Genomic DNA, 14,908 nt, shown 5'->3' with positions numbered 1-14,908 from the left:
AGGAGCCGGGTACCGTTCAGGGACATGGCCCTGCTACTTGGAGGTACTCTGTATCCCTGTGGGGACCGCGCACAGCAACACTCCAGCTTTGCTGGGTGTGCTAGTGCACCGGGGACCGCGGCGCTGACCGGGTTAATATGTGCCATTACACACTCAGCGTTGCTGAGTGTGTTTATGTATAGGGACTGCCGCACTGACCGCCGCTGCCATGGAAACACTGCGGCGCGGCTGGGACTTGTAGTGCGCCGGGGACTTCCACGCCGGCCGCGCTTTTACGGCGGCCGCGTTTATTACTAGAGTCCCCGGCTTTTTGCGGCCTAGTTTCCTTTCCTCCCGCCCACAGCCCTGACAGGCAGGGGAAGGGCGGGACGCTGCACAGAACGAGCAGCACTGAGGGCTGGAGCATGCTTTGCATACTCCACCCCTCTCACTGTGCACAGTGCAGGCTCCAGTTCCCGCTCTTTCTGGGTCACGCCCACGGCTCCCTCCTCTCCTCAGGACGCATTCCTGTCAGCTCCTCGGACGCTGCAGAGGGGGACAAAATCTGGGAGACCCAGGCAGGGACTCTGGTGACCGCACAATTGCTTTAAGCGGGTGGTAAGCAGCACCTGAGGTGCTAGCCCCATTGTGCAGTAGTGTAACTATACTGTATATGTTTATGGTATATACTTTACACTGTATAGTGCACAGTTGATTTCTGGCTATATACCCTATTGTGTTGCTCAGGGAAGATAATAGCATGGCGCCCACGAAAGGCAGGGGTGCCAAAACACAGGCTTATTATGCTGCCTGCGCCGCATGTATGACCCCGCTACCGGCAGGTTCCACTGACCCTCATTGTAGGCACTGTTCGGCCCCTGTGGCACTTACTCAGCCGGAGCCTCTGCTAGGGGGGGCCCAGGGGGAGCCACCTGCTAACACTGTTCAGGTGACAGGGACGGAGTTTGCAAAACTCTCTGAGACTATGGCTAAGATACTAGAAGCCTTGCAGTCCAGGCCGGTATCTCAGCACAGGGACTCTGTTGAATCTTTGTTCCCTGGCCCACCTCAGCTGGACCAACAATGTCCTCCCGGGGTATCTCATGGATCCCAAGCTGAGGGTTCTGACACAGACCCCAGCCCCAGACCGACTAAGCGAGCTCGCTTAGATTTTCCCTCGACATCATCATATTGTGCAGGGTCTCAGAGGGGGGAATCGCTGGTTGATGACGCGGAAGTAGCTGATCAGGATTCTGATCCTGAGGCCGCTCTCAATCTTGATAATTCGGACGGGGACGCCATAGTGAACGACCTTATAGCGTCCATCAATCGTATGTTGGATATTTCTCCCTCAGCTCCTCCGGTGGAGGAGTCAGCTTCCCAGCAGGAGAAATTCCGTTTCAGGTTTCCCAAGCGTACACCGAGTATGTTTCTGGACCACTCTGATTTCAGAGAGGCAGTCCAGAATCACTATGCTTGTCCAGATAAGCGGTTTTCTAAGCGCCTTAAGGATACACGTTATCCCTTTCCACCTGACGTGGTCAAGGGTTGGACTCTGTCCCAAGGTGGATCCTCCAATCTCCAGACTGGCGGCTAGATCCATAGTTGCAGTGGAAGATGGGGCTTCACTCAAAGATGCCACTGACAGGCAGATGGAGCTCTGGATGAAATCCATCTATGAAGCTATCGGCGCTTCTTTTGCCCCAGCATTCGCAGCCGTATGGGCGCTACAAGCTATCTCAGCAGGTCAAGCGCAAATTGACGCAGCCACACGCACGTCCGCGCCACAGGTGGCGTCCATAACCACTCAGACGTCGGCATTTGCGTTTTACGCTATTAATGCTATCCTGGACTCTGCGAGCCGTACGGCGGTTGCAGCCGCCAATTCGGTGGTACTCCGCAGGGCCTTGTGGCTACGGGAATGGAAGGCAGATTCTGTTTCCAAAAAGTGCTTAACCAGTTTGCCAATTTCTGGCGACAGGCTGTTTGGCGAGCGTTTGGATGAAATCATCCAACAATCCAAGGGAAAGGATACATCCTTACCCCAGCCCAAACCGAACATACCGCAAAAGAGGAGAGGGCAGTCGAGGTTTCGGTCCTTTCGGGGCGCGGGCAGGTCCCAATTCTCCCCGTCCAAAAGGCCTCAGAAAGATCAAAGGAACTCTGATGCATGGAGGTCTAAGTCACGTCCTAAACAGACCACCGGAGGTGCCGCTACCAAAGCGGCTTCCTCATGACTTTCGGCATCCTCACTCCGCATCCTCGGTCGGTGGCAGGCTCTCCCGCTTTTGCGACACCTGGATGCCACGGGTAAAAGACCGTTGGGTGAGAGACATTCTGTCTCACGGTTACAAGATAGAGTTTACCTCTCGTCCCCCGACTCGATTCTTCAGGTCATCCCCGCCTCCCGAACGAGCCGAGGCTCTTCTGCAGGCGCTGGGCATTCTGAAGGCAGAAGGAGTGGTGGTCCCTGTTCCTCTTCAGCAACAGGGCCACGGTTTTTACTCCAACTTGTTTGTGGTCCCAAAGAAGGACGGGTCTTTCCGACCTGTCCTGGACCTGAAACTTCTCAACAAACACGTAAAGACCAGGCGGTTCCGGATGGAATCCCTCCGTTCCGTCATCGCCTCAATGTCCCAGGGAGATTTCCTTGCATCGATCGATATCAAAGATGCTTATCTCCACGTACCGATTGCTCCAGAGCACCAGCGCTTCTTGCGCTTCGCCATAGGGAACGAACACCTGCAGTTCGTGGCACTGCCGTTCGGCCTGGCAACAGCCCCACGGGTTTTCACCAAGGTTATGGCTACTGTAGTAGCGGTCCTCCACTCTCAGGGTCACTCGGTGATCCCTTACTTGGACGATCTGTTGATCAAGGCACCCTCTCTAGAGGCATGCCAACACAGCCTCGACGCTACCCTGGAGACTCTCCAGAGTTTCGGGTGGATCATCAATTTTCCAAAGTCAAATCTGACACCGGCCCAATCGCTGACATACCTTGGCATGGAGTTTCATACCCTCTCAGCGATAGTGAAGCTTCCGCTGATCAAGCAGCGGTCACTACAGACAGGGGTGCAATCTCTCCTTCAAGGTCAGTCACACACCTTGAGGCGCCTCATGCACTTCCTAGGGAAGATGGTGGCAGCAATGGAGGCAGTTCCTTTCGCGCAGTTTCACCTGCGTCCTCTTCAATGGGACATCCTACGCAAATGGGACAGGAAGCCGACGTCCCTCGACAGGAACGTCTCCCTCTCGCAGGCGACCAAAGCTTCCCTTCGGTGGTGGCTTCTTCCCACTTCATTATCGAAAGGGAAATCCTTCCTACCCCCATCCTGGGAGGTGGTCACGACGGACGCGAGTCTGTCAGGGTGGGGAGCGGTTTTTCTCCACCACAGGGCTCAGGGTACGTGGACCCAGCAAGAGTCATCGCTTCAGATCAATGTTCTGGAAATACGGGCAGTGTATCTTGCCCTGAAAGCGTTCCAGCAGTGGCTGGAAGGCAGGCAGATCCGAATTCAGTCAGACAATTCCACAGCGGTGGCATACATCAACCACCAAGGCGGCACACGCAGTCGGCAAGCCTTCCAGGAAGTACGGCGGATTCTGCTGTGGGTGGAAGCCACGGCCTCCACCATCTCCGCAGTTCACATTCCAGGCGTGGAAAACTGGGAAGCAGATTATCTCAGTCGCCAGGCCATGGACGCAGGGGAATGGTCCCTTCACCCGGACGTGTTTCAGGAGATCTGTTGCCGCTGGGGGTTGCCGGACGTCGACCTCATGGCGTCCCGGCACAACAACAAGGTACCGGCGTTCATGGCACGGTCTCAAGATCCCAGAGCTCTGGCGGCAGACGCCTTAGTTCAGGATTGGTCGCAGTTTCAGCTCCCTTATGTGTTTCCTCCGCTGGCACTGTTGCCCAGAGTGTTACGCAAGATCAGGGCCGACTGCCGCCGCGCCATCCTCGTCGCTCCAGACTGGCCGAGGAGGTCGTGGTACCCGGATCTGTGGCATCTCACGGTCGGCCAACCGTGGGCACTACCAGACCGACCAGACTTGCTATCTCAAGGGCCGTTTTTCCATCTGAATTCTGCGGCCCTGAACCTGACTGTGTGGCCATTGAGTCCTGGATCCTAGCGTCTTCAGGGTTATCTCAAGACGTCATTGCCACCATGAGACAGGCTAGGGAAACCAACGTCCGCCAAGATCTACCACAGGACGTGGAAAATTTTCCTGTCGTGGTGCTCTGCTCAGGGTTTTTCTCCCTGGCCTTTTGCCTTGCCCACTTTTCTGTCCTTCCTTCAATCTGGACTGGAAAAGGGCTTGTCGCTCGGCTCCCTTAAGGGACAAGGTCTCAGCGCTCTCTGTGTTTTTCCAGAAGCGCCTAGCCAGGCTTCCACAGGTACGCACGTTCCTGCAGGGGGTTTGTCACATCGTCCCTCCTTACAAGCGGCCGTTAGAACCCTGGGATCTGAACAGGGTGCTGATGGTTCTTCAGAAACCACCGTTCGAGCCAATGACAGATATTTCTCTCTCACGCCTTTCGCAGAAGGTGGTTTTCCTAGTAGCAGTCACTTCACTTCGGAGAGTGTCTGAGCTAGCAGCACTGTCATGCAAAGCCCCCTTCCTGGTGTTTCACCAGGACAAGGTGGTTCTGCGTCCGGTTCCGGAATTTCTCCCTAAGGTGGTATCCCCCTTTCATCTCAATCAGGATATCTCCTTACCTTCTTTTTGTCCTCATCCAGTTCACCAATGTGAAAAGGATTTGCACTTGTTAGATCTGGTGAGAGCACTCAGACTCTACATTTCTCGTACGGCGCCCCTGCGCCGCTCGGATGCACTCTTTGTCCTTGTCGCTGGCCAGCGTAAAGGTCACAAGCTTCCAAATCAACCCTGGCTCGGTGGATCAAGGAGCCAATTATCGAAGCTTACCGTTCGGCTGGGCTTCCGGTTCCCTCAGGGCTGAAGGCCCATTCTACCAGAGCCGTGGACGCATCCTGGGCTTTGAGGCACCAGGCTACGGCTCAGCAGGTGTGTCAGGCAGCTACCTGGTCGAGCCTGCACACTTTCACGAAGCATTATCAGGTGCATACCTATGCTTCGGCGGATGCCAGCCTAGGTAGACGAGTCCTTCAGGCGGCGGTTGCTCACCTGTAGGAAGAGGCCGTTTTACGGCTCTCTTACGAGGTATTATTTTACCCCCACCCAGGGACTGCTTTTGGACGTCCCAATTGTCTGGGTCTCCCAATAGAGCGACAAAGAAGAAGGGAATTTTGTTTACTTACCGTAAATTCCTTTTCTTCTAGCTCTAATTGGGAGACCCAGCGCCCCGCCCCTGTTTTTTTGTGTACACATGTTGTTCATGTTGAATGGTTTCAGTTCTCCGATATTCCTTCGGATTGAAGTTACTTTAAACCAGTTTATAATTCTTTTTCCTCCTTCTTGCTTTTGCACCAAAACTGAGGAGCCCGTGGGAGCACGGGGGGTGTATAGGCAGAAGGGGAGGGGCTTAACACTTTTGAGTGTAATACTTTGTGCGGCCTCCGGAGGCATAGCCTATACACCCAATTGTCTGGGTCTCCCAATTGGAGCTAGAAGAAAAGGAATTTACGGTAAGTAAACAAAATTCCCTTCATTTACACCCCTGATATCCCCCGGTGCGGCGGTGCCGTGTATATAGATGTATATATATTTATACCCCTGATATCTCCGGTGCGGCGGTGCCGTGTATATAGATGTATATATATTTATACCCCTGATATCTCCGGTGCGGCGGTGCCGTGTATATAGATGTATATATATTTATACCCCTGATATCCCCCAGTGCAGCGGTGCCGTATATATAGATGTATATATATTTACACCCCTGATATCCCCCGGTGCGGCGGTGCCGTATATATAGATGTATATATATTTACACCCCTGATATCCCCCGGTGCAGCGGTGCCGTATATATAGATGTATATATATTTACACCCCTGATATCCCCCGGTGCAGCGGTGCCGTATATATAGATGTATATATATTTACACCCCTGATATCCTCCGGTGCGGCGGTGCCGTGTATATAGATGTATATATATTTATACCCCTAATATCCCCCGGTGCGGCGGTGCCGTGTATATAGATGTATATATATTTATACCCCTGATATCCCCCGGTGCGGCGGTGCCGTGTATATAGATGTATATATATTTATACCCCTGATATCTCCGGTGCGGCGGTGCCGTGTATATAGATGTATATATATTTATACCCCTGATATCCCCCGGTGCAGCGGTGCCGTGTATATAGATGTATATATATCTATAGCCCTGATATCTCCGGTGCGGCGGTGCCGTGTATATAGATGTATATATATTTATACCCCTGATATCTCCGGTGCAGCGGTGCCGTGTATATAGATGTGTATATATATCTATAGCCCTGATATCTCCGGTGCGGCGGTGCCGTGTATATAGATGTGTATATATTTATACCCCTGATATCCCCCGGTGCGGCGGTGCCGTGTATATAGATGTATATATATCTATAGCCCTGATATCTCCGGTGCGGCGGTGCTGTGTATGTAGATGTATATATATTTATACCCCTGATATCTCTTGGTGCGGCGGTGCCGTGTATATAGATGTGTATATATATCTATAGCCCTGATATCCCCCGGTGCGGCGGTGCCGTGTATATAGATGTGTATATATATTTATACCCCTGATATCCCCCGGTGCGGCGGTGCCGTGTATATAGATGTATATATATCTATAGCCCTGATATCTCCGGTGCGGCGGTGCCGTGTATATAGATGTATATATTATTTATACCCCTGATATCCCCCGGTGCGGCGGTGCCGTGTATATAGATGTATATATATTTATACCCCTGATATCTCCGGTGCGGCGGTGCCGTGTATATAGATGTATATATATTTATACCCCTGATATCCCCCGGTGCGGCGGTGCGTGTATATAGATGTATATATATTTATACCCCTGATATCCCCCGGTGCGGCGGTGCCGTGTATATAGATGTATATATATTTATACCCCTGATATCCCCCGGTGCGGCGGTGCCGTGTATATAGATGTATATATATTTATACCCCTGATATCCCCCGGTGCAGCGGTGCCGTGTATATAGATGTATATATATCTATAGCCCTGATATCTCCGGTGCGGCGGTGCCGTGTATATAGATGTATATATATTTATACCCCTGATATCTCCGGTGCAGCGGTGCCGTGTATATAGATGTGTATATATATCTATAGCCCTGATATCTCCGGTGCGGCGGTGCCGTGTATATAGATGTGTATATATTTATACCCCTGATATCCCCCGGTGCGGCGGTGCCGTGTATATAGATGTATATATATTTATACCCCTGATATCTCTTGGTGCGGCGGTGCTGTGTATATAGATGTGTATATATATTTATACCCCTGATATCCCCCGGTGCGGCGGTGCCGTGTATATAGATGTATATATATTTATACCCCTGATATCCCCCGGTGCAGCGGTGCCGTGTATATAGATGTATATATATTTCTTTATCGCTCCTAATTGGGAGACCCAGACAATTGGGTGTATAGCTACTGCCTCCGGAGGCCACACAAAGCACTACACTTAAAAGTGTAAAGCCCCTCCCCTTCTGGCTATACACCCCCCGTGGATCACTGGCTCACCAGTTTTCTGCTTTGTGCGAAGGAGGTCAGACACGCACGCATAGCTCCACTGTTTAGTCAGCAGCAGCTGCTGACTATGTCGGATGGAAGAAAAGAGAGCCCATATAGGGCCCCCAGCATGCTCCCTTCTCACCCCACTTTTGTCGGCGGTGTTTGTTAAGGTTGAGGTACCCATTGCGGGTACGGAGGCTGGAGCCCACATGCTGTTTTCCTTCCCCATCCCCCTTAGGGCTCTGGGTGAAGTGGGATTTTACCGGTCTCCAGGCACTGAGACCGCGCTCCATCCACAGCCCCTGGGGATTCTGCTGGATATGGAGCCGAGTATCGTCAGGGACATGGCCCTGCTACATCAAGGTACTCTGTGTCCCCGTACAGACCGCGCGCAGACACACTGCAGCATTGCTGGGTGTGTTAGTGCGCCGGGGACAACAGCGCTGCGCGCTTGTGCCATTACTAGCTACAGCTCTGCTGAGTGAGTCAATGTATTGGGAACTGCCGCGCCGGCCGCTGCTGTCAGTACACGCTGCGGCGCGGCTGGGACTTGTGGTGCGCCGGGGACTTCCGCGCTGGCCGTGCATGTATGACGGCCGCGCTTATTACTCGAGTCCCCGGCTTTTGCGGCCTAGTTTCGTTTCGTTCCCGCCCCCAGGCCTGCCAGTCAGGGGAAGGGCGGGACGCTGTACAGAACGTCAGCGCCGAGGGCTGGAGTCTACTTTACATACTCCAGCCCTCACACTGGGCACAGTGGGACGCCAGTTTCCCGCACTTTGTCTGAGGCATGCCCACGGTCCGCCCCTCTTCACAGAACGCCGGCAGCCATTCCTGTGTGCAGTCTGAGCTGGAGAGGGGAGACAAGTTCTGGGAGACCCAGACATGGGATTCTGGCGACCACACACCCGCGTTTGAGCGGGGCGGTAAGCGGCACCTCTGGTGCTGACCCCACTAGTGCCAAAGTGTACATTTGTATTTTTATGCTTGCATGCTATACATTGCACTGTACGGTCGCTAGGGATCCTCTGCTATATACCCTCCTAGATTGCTCAGAGGAGACAACAGCATGTCATCCGCAAAAAGCAATGGTGCCAAGGCACAGGCTTTCTATGCTGCTTGTACCGCATGTGAGGCTTCTCTACCGGCAGGTTCCACTGACCCCCATTGTGTGCAGTGCTCGGCCCCTGTGGCACTTGCTCGGCCGGGGCCTCTGCTAGAGGTGACCCAGGGAGAACCACCTGTGAATACTGTCCAGGTGACGGGGACAGAGTTTGCAGTTTTTGCTGATAGATTGTCTGTGACTATGACTAGAATTCTAGAAACGTTGCAGTCTAGACCAGTATCTCAGGCCATGGGCACTGTTGAATCATTGCTCCCTGGTCCCCCTCAGTTGGAACAGCTCCGGGCTCCGGGGGTGTCCCATGCATCCCAGGGGGAAGGCTCTGACACGGACGACAGTCCCAGACAGCCTAAGCGAGCTCGCTATGAGCGGCCCTCGACTTCTTCACACTGGTCAGGGTCCCAGCAGGAGGACTCTCTGTGTGATGAGGCGGAGGTAGCTGATCAGGATTCTGATACTGGGGCCCGCTCTCAATCTGGATACTCCTGATGGTGACGCCATAGTGAATGATCTTATAGCGACCATCAATAGAATGTTGGATATTTCTCCGCCAGCTCCTCCAGTGGAGGAGTCGGCTTCTCAGCAGGAGAAATTCCATTTCAGGTATCCCAAGCGTAAATTAAGTACTTTTCTGGACCACTCTGACTTTACACAGGCAGTCCAGAAACACCACGCTTATCCAGATAAGCGTTTCTCCAAACGGCTTAAGGATACACGTTATCCCTTTCCCCCTGACGTGGTCAAGGGCTGGACCCAGTGTCCCAAGGTGGATCCTCCAATCTCCAGGCTTGCGGCTAGATCCATAGTTGCAGTGGAAGATGGGGCTGCACTTAAAGATGCCACTGACAGACAGATGGAGCTCTGGTTGAAATCCATCTATGAAGCTATCGGCGCGTCGTTTGCTCCAGCATTCGCAGCCGTATGGGCACTCCAAGCTATTTCAGCTGGTCTTACACAGATTGACACGGTCACACGTACATCTGCCCCGCAGGTGGCATCCTTAACCTCTCAAATGTCTGCATTTGCGTCTTACGCGATTAATGCTGTCCTGGACTCTACGAGCCGTACGGCAGTGGCGTCCGCCAACTCCGTGGTTTTACGCAGAGCCTTGTGGTTAAGGGAATGGAAGGCAGATTCTGCTTCCAAAAAGTGCTTAACCAGTTTGCCATTTTCTGGTGACCGACTGTTTGGTGAGCGTTTGGATGAAATCATTAAACAGTCCAAGGGTAAGGACTCATCCTTACCTCAGCCCAGACCAAACAAAACCCAACAGAGGAGGGGACAGTCGGGGTTTCGGTCCTTTCGAGGCTCGGGCAGGTCCCAATTCTCCTCGTCCAAAAGGACTCAAAAGGATCAGAGGAGCTCAGATTCTTGGCGGGCTCAGTCACGCCCAAAAAAGACAGCCGGAAGACCCGCTACCAAGGCGGCTTCCTCATGACTTTCGGCCTCCTCTCTCCGCATCCTCGGTCGGTGGCAGGCTCTCCCGCTTTGGCGACATTTGGCTGCCACAGGTCAAAGACCGTTGGGTGAGAGACATTCTGTCTCACGGGTACAGGATAGAGTTCAGTTCTCGTCCTCCAACTCGATTCTTCAGAACTTCTCCACCTCCCGACCGAGCCGATGCTCTTCTGCAAGCGGTGTGCACTCTAAAGGCAGAAGGTGTGGTGATCCCTGTTCCTCTTCAGGAGCAAGGTCACGGGTTTTACTCCAATTTGTTTGTGGTGCCAAAAAAGGACGGGGTCTTTCCGTCCCATTCTGGATCTAAAACTGCTCAACGAGCACGTGAAAACCAGGCGGTTCGGATGGAATCCCTCCGCTCCGTCATCGCCTCAATGTCTCAAGGAGATTTCCTAGCATCAATAGACATCAAGGATGCTTATCTCCACGTGCCGATTGCTCCAGAGCACCAGCGTTTTCTACGCTTCGTTATAGGAGACGAACACCTTCAGTTCGTAGCTCTGCCTTTCGGGCTGGCGACAGCCCCACGGGTCTTCACCAAGGTCATGGCGGCAGTGGTAGCAGTCTTGCACTCTCAAGGTCACTCTGTGATCCCGTATTTGGACGATCTACTTGTCAAGGCACCCTCTCAAGAGGCATGCCAACACAGCCTGAACGTTGCGCTGGAGACTCTCCAGAGTTTCGGGTGGATCATCAACTTTTCAAAGTCAAATCTGACCCCGACCCAATCGCTAACATACCTTGGCATGGAGTTTCATACTCTCTCAGCGATAGTGAAACTTCCGCTGGACAAACAGCGTTCACTACAGACAGGGTTGCAATCTCTCCTTCAAGGCCAGTCACATCCCTTGAGACGCCTCATGCATTTCTAGGGAAGATGGTAGAAACAATGGAGGCAGTCCCTTTCGCGCAGTTTCATCTGCGTCCACTACAATGGGACATTCTCCGCCAATGGGACGGGAAGTCGACGTCCCTCGGCAGGAACGTCTCCCTTTCTCAGGCGGCCAAGGAATCTCTTCGGTGGTGGCTTCTTCCCACCTCATTGTCAAAAGGAAAGTCCTTTCTACCCCCATCCTGGGCGGTGGTTACGACAGACGCAAGTCTTTCAGGGTGGGGAGCAGTTTTTCTCCACCACAGGGCTCAAGGTACGTGGACTCAGCAAGAGTCCACCCTTCAGATCAATGTTCTGGAAATCAGAGCAGTGTATCTTGCCCTACAAGCCTTCCAGCAGTGGCTGGAAGGCAAGCAGATCTGAATTCAGTCGGACAACTCCACAGCGGTGGCATACATCAACCACCAAGGAGGAACACGCAGTCGGCAAGCCTTCCAGGAAGTCCGGCGGATTCTGACGTGGGTGGAAGACATGGCATCCACCATATCCGCAGTTCACATCCCAGGCGTGGAAAACTGGGAAGCAGATTATCTCAGTCGCCAGGGTATGGACGCAGGGGAATGGTCTCTTCACCCGGACGTGTTTCAGGAGATCTGTCGCCGCTGGGGGATGCCGGACGTCGACCTAATGGCGTCCCGGCACAACAACAAGGTCCCGGCTTTCATGGCACGGTCTCACGATCACCGAGCTCTGGCGGCGGACGCCTTAGTTCAAGATTGGTCGCAGTTCCGGCTACCTTATGTGTTCCCACCTCTGGCACTGTTGCCCAGAGTGCTGCGCAAGATCAGGTCCGACTGCCGCCGCGCCATCCTCGTCGCTCCAGACTGGCCGAGGAGGTCGTGGTACCCGGATCTCTGGCACCTCACGGTAGGCCAACCGTGGGCACTACCAGACCGACCAGACTTGTTGTCCCAAGGGCCGTTTTTCCATCGGAATTCTGCGGCCCTGAACCTGACTGTGTGGCCATTGAGTCCTGGATCCTAGCGTCTTCAGGATTATCTCAAGACGTCATTGCCACTATGAGACAGGCTAGGAAACCAACGTCCGCCAAGATCTACCACAGGATGTGGAAGATATTCTTATCTTGGTGCTCTGCTCAGGGAGTTTCTCCCTGGCCATTTGCATTGCCTACTCTTCTTTCCTTCCTGCAATCCGGTTTGGAAAAAGGTTTGTCGCTAGGCTCCCTTAAAGGACAAGTCTCAGCGCTATCTGTATTTTTTCAGAAACGCCTAGCACGACTTCCTCAGGTACGCACGTTCCTGCAAGGGGTTTGTCATATCTTCCCTCCTTACAAGCGGCCGTTAGAGCCCTGGGATCTGAACAGGGTTCTAATTGCTCTCCAGAAGCCGCCTTTCGAGCCTATGAGGGATGTTTCCCTTTCTCGCCTTTCACAGAAAGTGGCTTTTCTAGTAGCGGTCACGTCTCTTCGGAGAGTGTCCGAGCTAGCAGCGCTGTCATGCAAATCTCCCTTCCTGGTGTTTCACCAGGACAAGGTGGTTCTGCGCCCGATTCCGGAGTTTCTCCCTAAGGTGGTATCCCCCTTTCATCTCAATCAGGATATCATCTTACCTTCTTTGTGTCCTCATCCAGTTCATCAATGTGAAAAGGATTTGCATTTGTTGGATCTGGTGAGAGCACTCAGAATCTACATTTCCCGCACGGCGCCTCTGCGCCGCTCGGATGCACTCTTTGTCCTTGTCGCTGGTCAGCGTAAAGGGTCGCAAGCTTCCAAATCCACCCTGGCTCGGTGGATCAAGGAACCAATTCTTCAAGCCTACCGTTCTGCTGGGATTCCGGTTCCCTCAGGGCTGAAGGCCCATTCTACCAGAGCCGTGGGTGCGTCCTGGGCATTACGGCACCAGGCTACGGCTCAGCAGGTGTGTCAGGGCGGCTACCTGGTCGAGTCTGCACACTTTTACCAAGCATTATCAGGTGCATACCTACGCTTCGGCGGACGCCAGCCTAGGTAGACAAGTCCTTCAGGCGGCGGTGGCTCACCTGTAGGAAAGGGCTGTTTTTACGGCTCTCTTACGAGGTATTATTTTACCCACCCAGGGACTGCTTTTGGACGTCCCAATTGTCTGGGTCTCCCAATTAGGAGCGACAAAGAAGAAGGGAATTTTGTTTACTTACCGTAAATTCCTTTTCTTCTAGCTCCAATTGGGAGACCCAGCACCCGCCCTGTTTTCTAGGGATTTTTGTTTTTTCGGGGTACACATGTTGTTCATGTTGAATGGTTTCAGTTCTCCGATGTTTCTTCGGATCGAATTTGTTTTTTAAACCAGTTATTGGCTTTCCTCCTTCTTGCTCTTGCACTAAAACTGAGGAGCCCGTGATCCCACGGGGGGTGTATAGGCAGAAGGGGAGGGGCCTTACACTTTTAAGTGTAGTACTTTGTGCGGCCTCCGGAGGCAGTAGCTATACACCCCAATTGTCTGGGTCTCCCAATTGGAGCTAGAAGAAAAGGAATTTACGGTAAGTAAACAAAATTCCCTTCTTATACCCCTGATATCCCCCGGTGCGGCGGTGCTGTGTATATAGATGTGTATATATATTTATACCCCTGATATCTCCGGTGCGGCGGTGCCGTGTATATAGATGTGTATATATATTTATACCCCTGATATCTCCGGTGCGGCGGTGCTGTGTATATAGATGTATATATATTTATACCCCTGATATCCCCCGGTGCGGCGGTGCCGTATATATATAATTTATTTATTTATACCCCTGCGGCGGTGCCGTGTTTTCCTTGTATACACATGTATTTATTTTCACACTAGTTTTTGGGATGATTTTTTTCCGTTAACCCTTGTGGCAGACTGGAGCGTGTGTTGGGGGGAGGACTGTGTTTTGGGGAAGGACTGTGTTTTGGGGAAGGACTGTGTTTTGGGGAAGGACTGTGTTTTGGGGGAGGACTGTGTTTTGGGGGAGGACTGTGAGGGCGGATTATATATTCTCACCCTTCTGTGTTTCCGTTTTTCACTCCCCAGGTCGGAGATTGGGATCCTCACGGCCACCTCTCTTCTGCACCGCATTGTGCGGCAGGTCACGTCTGAGGCTTTGCTGGGGGAGATCGTTCATTTCCTACTGGGGGAGCAGCGAGAACCGGAGACCCTGAGCGGCGTCCACAGGTTCCCCCTACGCCACCGCCTCATAGAGCACTGTAACCACATATCGGACGAGGTGAGGCTGCGCCCGGGTCCTCCGCTTCATAGGGCCCCGGTCCTGCTGGCAGGAGAGCTCAACAAGGAGTCAAAATCCTAATGCACCATCATCCATGACAAAAGTGTCCTTAAATGATGTGTAAAATGTCGGAAAAGCTGCGGTCAGGGTGAGGGTCGGCTTCTGGAGATCTGTGGGTCAGAATTGATGGTAACGCTGTCGCTTTAGTGATTTTATAATTAATAATATTACAGACATTGTGAAATCGCAGTGGGAGGTTAATAATTGAGTTGTCTGGGTGTCTGACCTTCACTGGCCAAGGCAATTACATGAGCCAACAAGAACTGTAACACTAGACTCCTAAGAGTCTTGTAGAAACAATGAGGGCTTATCCCGTTTATAAACAAACTATCATCATGTCTGGCTGAATTTTAAGAAACTTAACCCATGCTAGGCACTGACAGAGGCCATGTCGTTACAGCAGCAGCCGAGCCTCGCTGTGCAGAATTGACACACGGGGCATTTTCTTAGGATTTATTGTGGATTTTTGCCTTCACAGAAAAACTTAATGTGAATGTAGTTGGTAAAATTATTATTTTTTTTTTTTTTTTTATTCTGTAAGATCCGCG

General features: G+C 52.5%; 1 protein-coding gene across 1 annotated transcript in view; it reads left to right on the top strand.

The window, feature by feature from the left end:
• The window catches only part of FHIP2A (FHF complex subunit HOOK interacting protein 2A), a 66,333-nt gene that overhangs the window by 31,789 nt on the left and 19,636 nt on the right, over positions 1–14,908 (top strand). Inside the window, exon 10 of the mRNA XM_075348151.1 lies at positions 14,108–14,300. Within this exon, the coding sequence (XP_075204266.1) occupies positions 14,108–14,300 (193 nt within the window). The remainder of the gene's footprint in view (positions 1–14,107; positions 14,301–14,908) is intronic.

Source organism: Anomaloglossus baeobatrachus, chromosome 5, assembly GCF_048569485.1.
Source record: "Anomaloglossus baeobatrachus isolate aAnoBae1 chromosome 5, aAnoBae1.hap1, whole genome shotgun sequence".
In the NCBI taxonomy this organism is placed as follows: Eukaryota; Metazoa; Chordata; class Amphibia; order Anura; family Aromobatidae; genus Anomaloglossus; species Anomaloglossus baeobatrachus.
The sequence above is the reverse complement of the archived record's forward strand: the minus strand, read 5'-3'. Positions and strand labels throughout refer to the sequence as shown.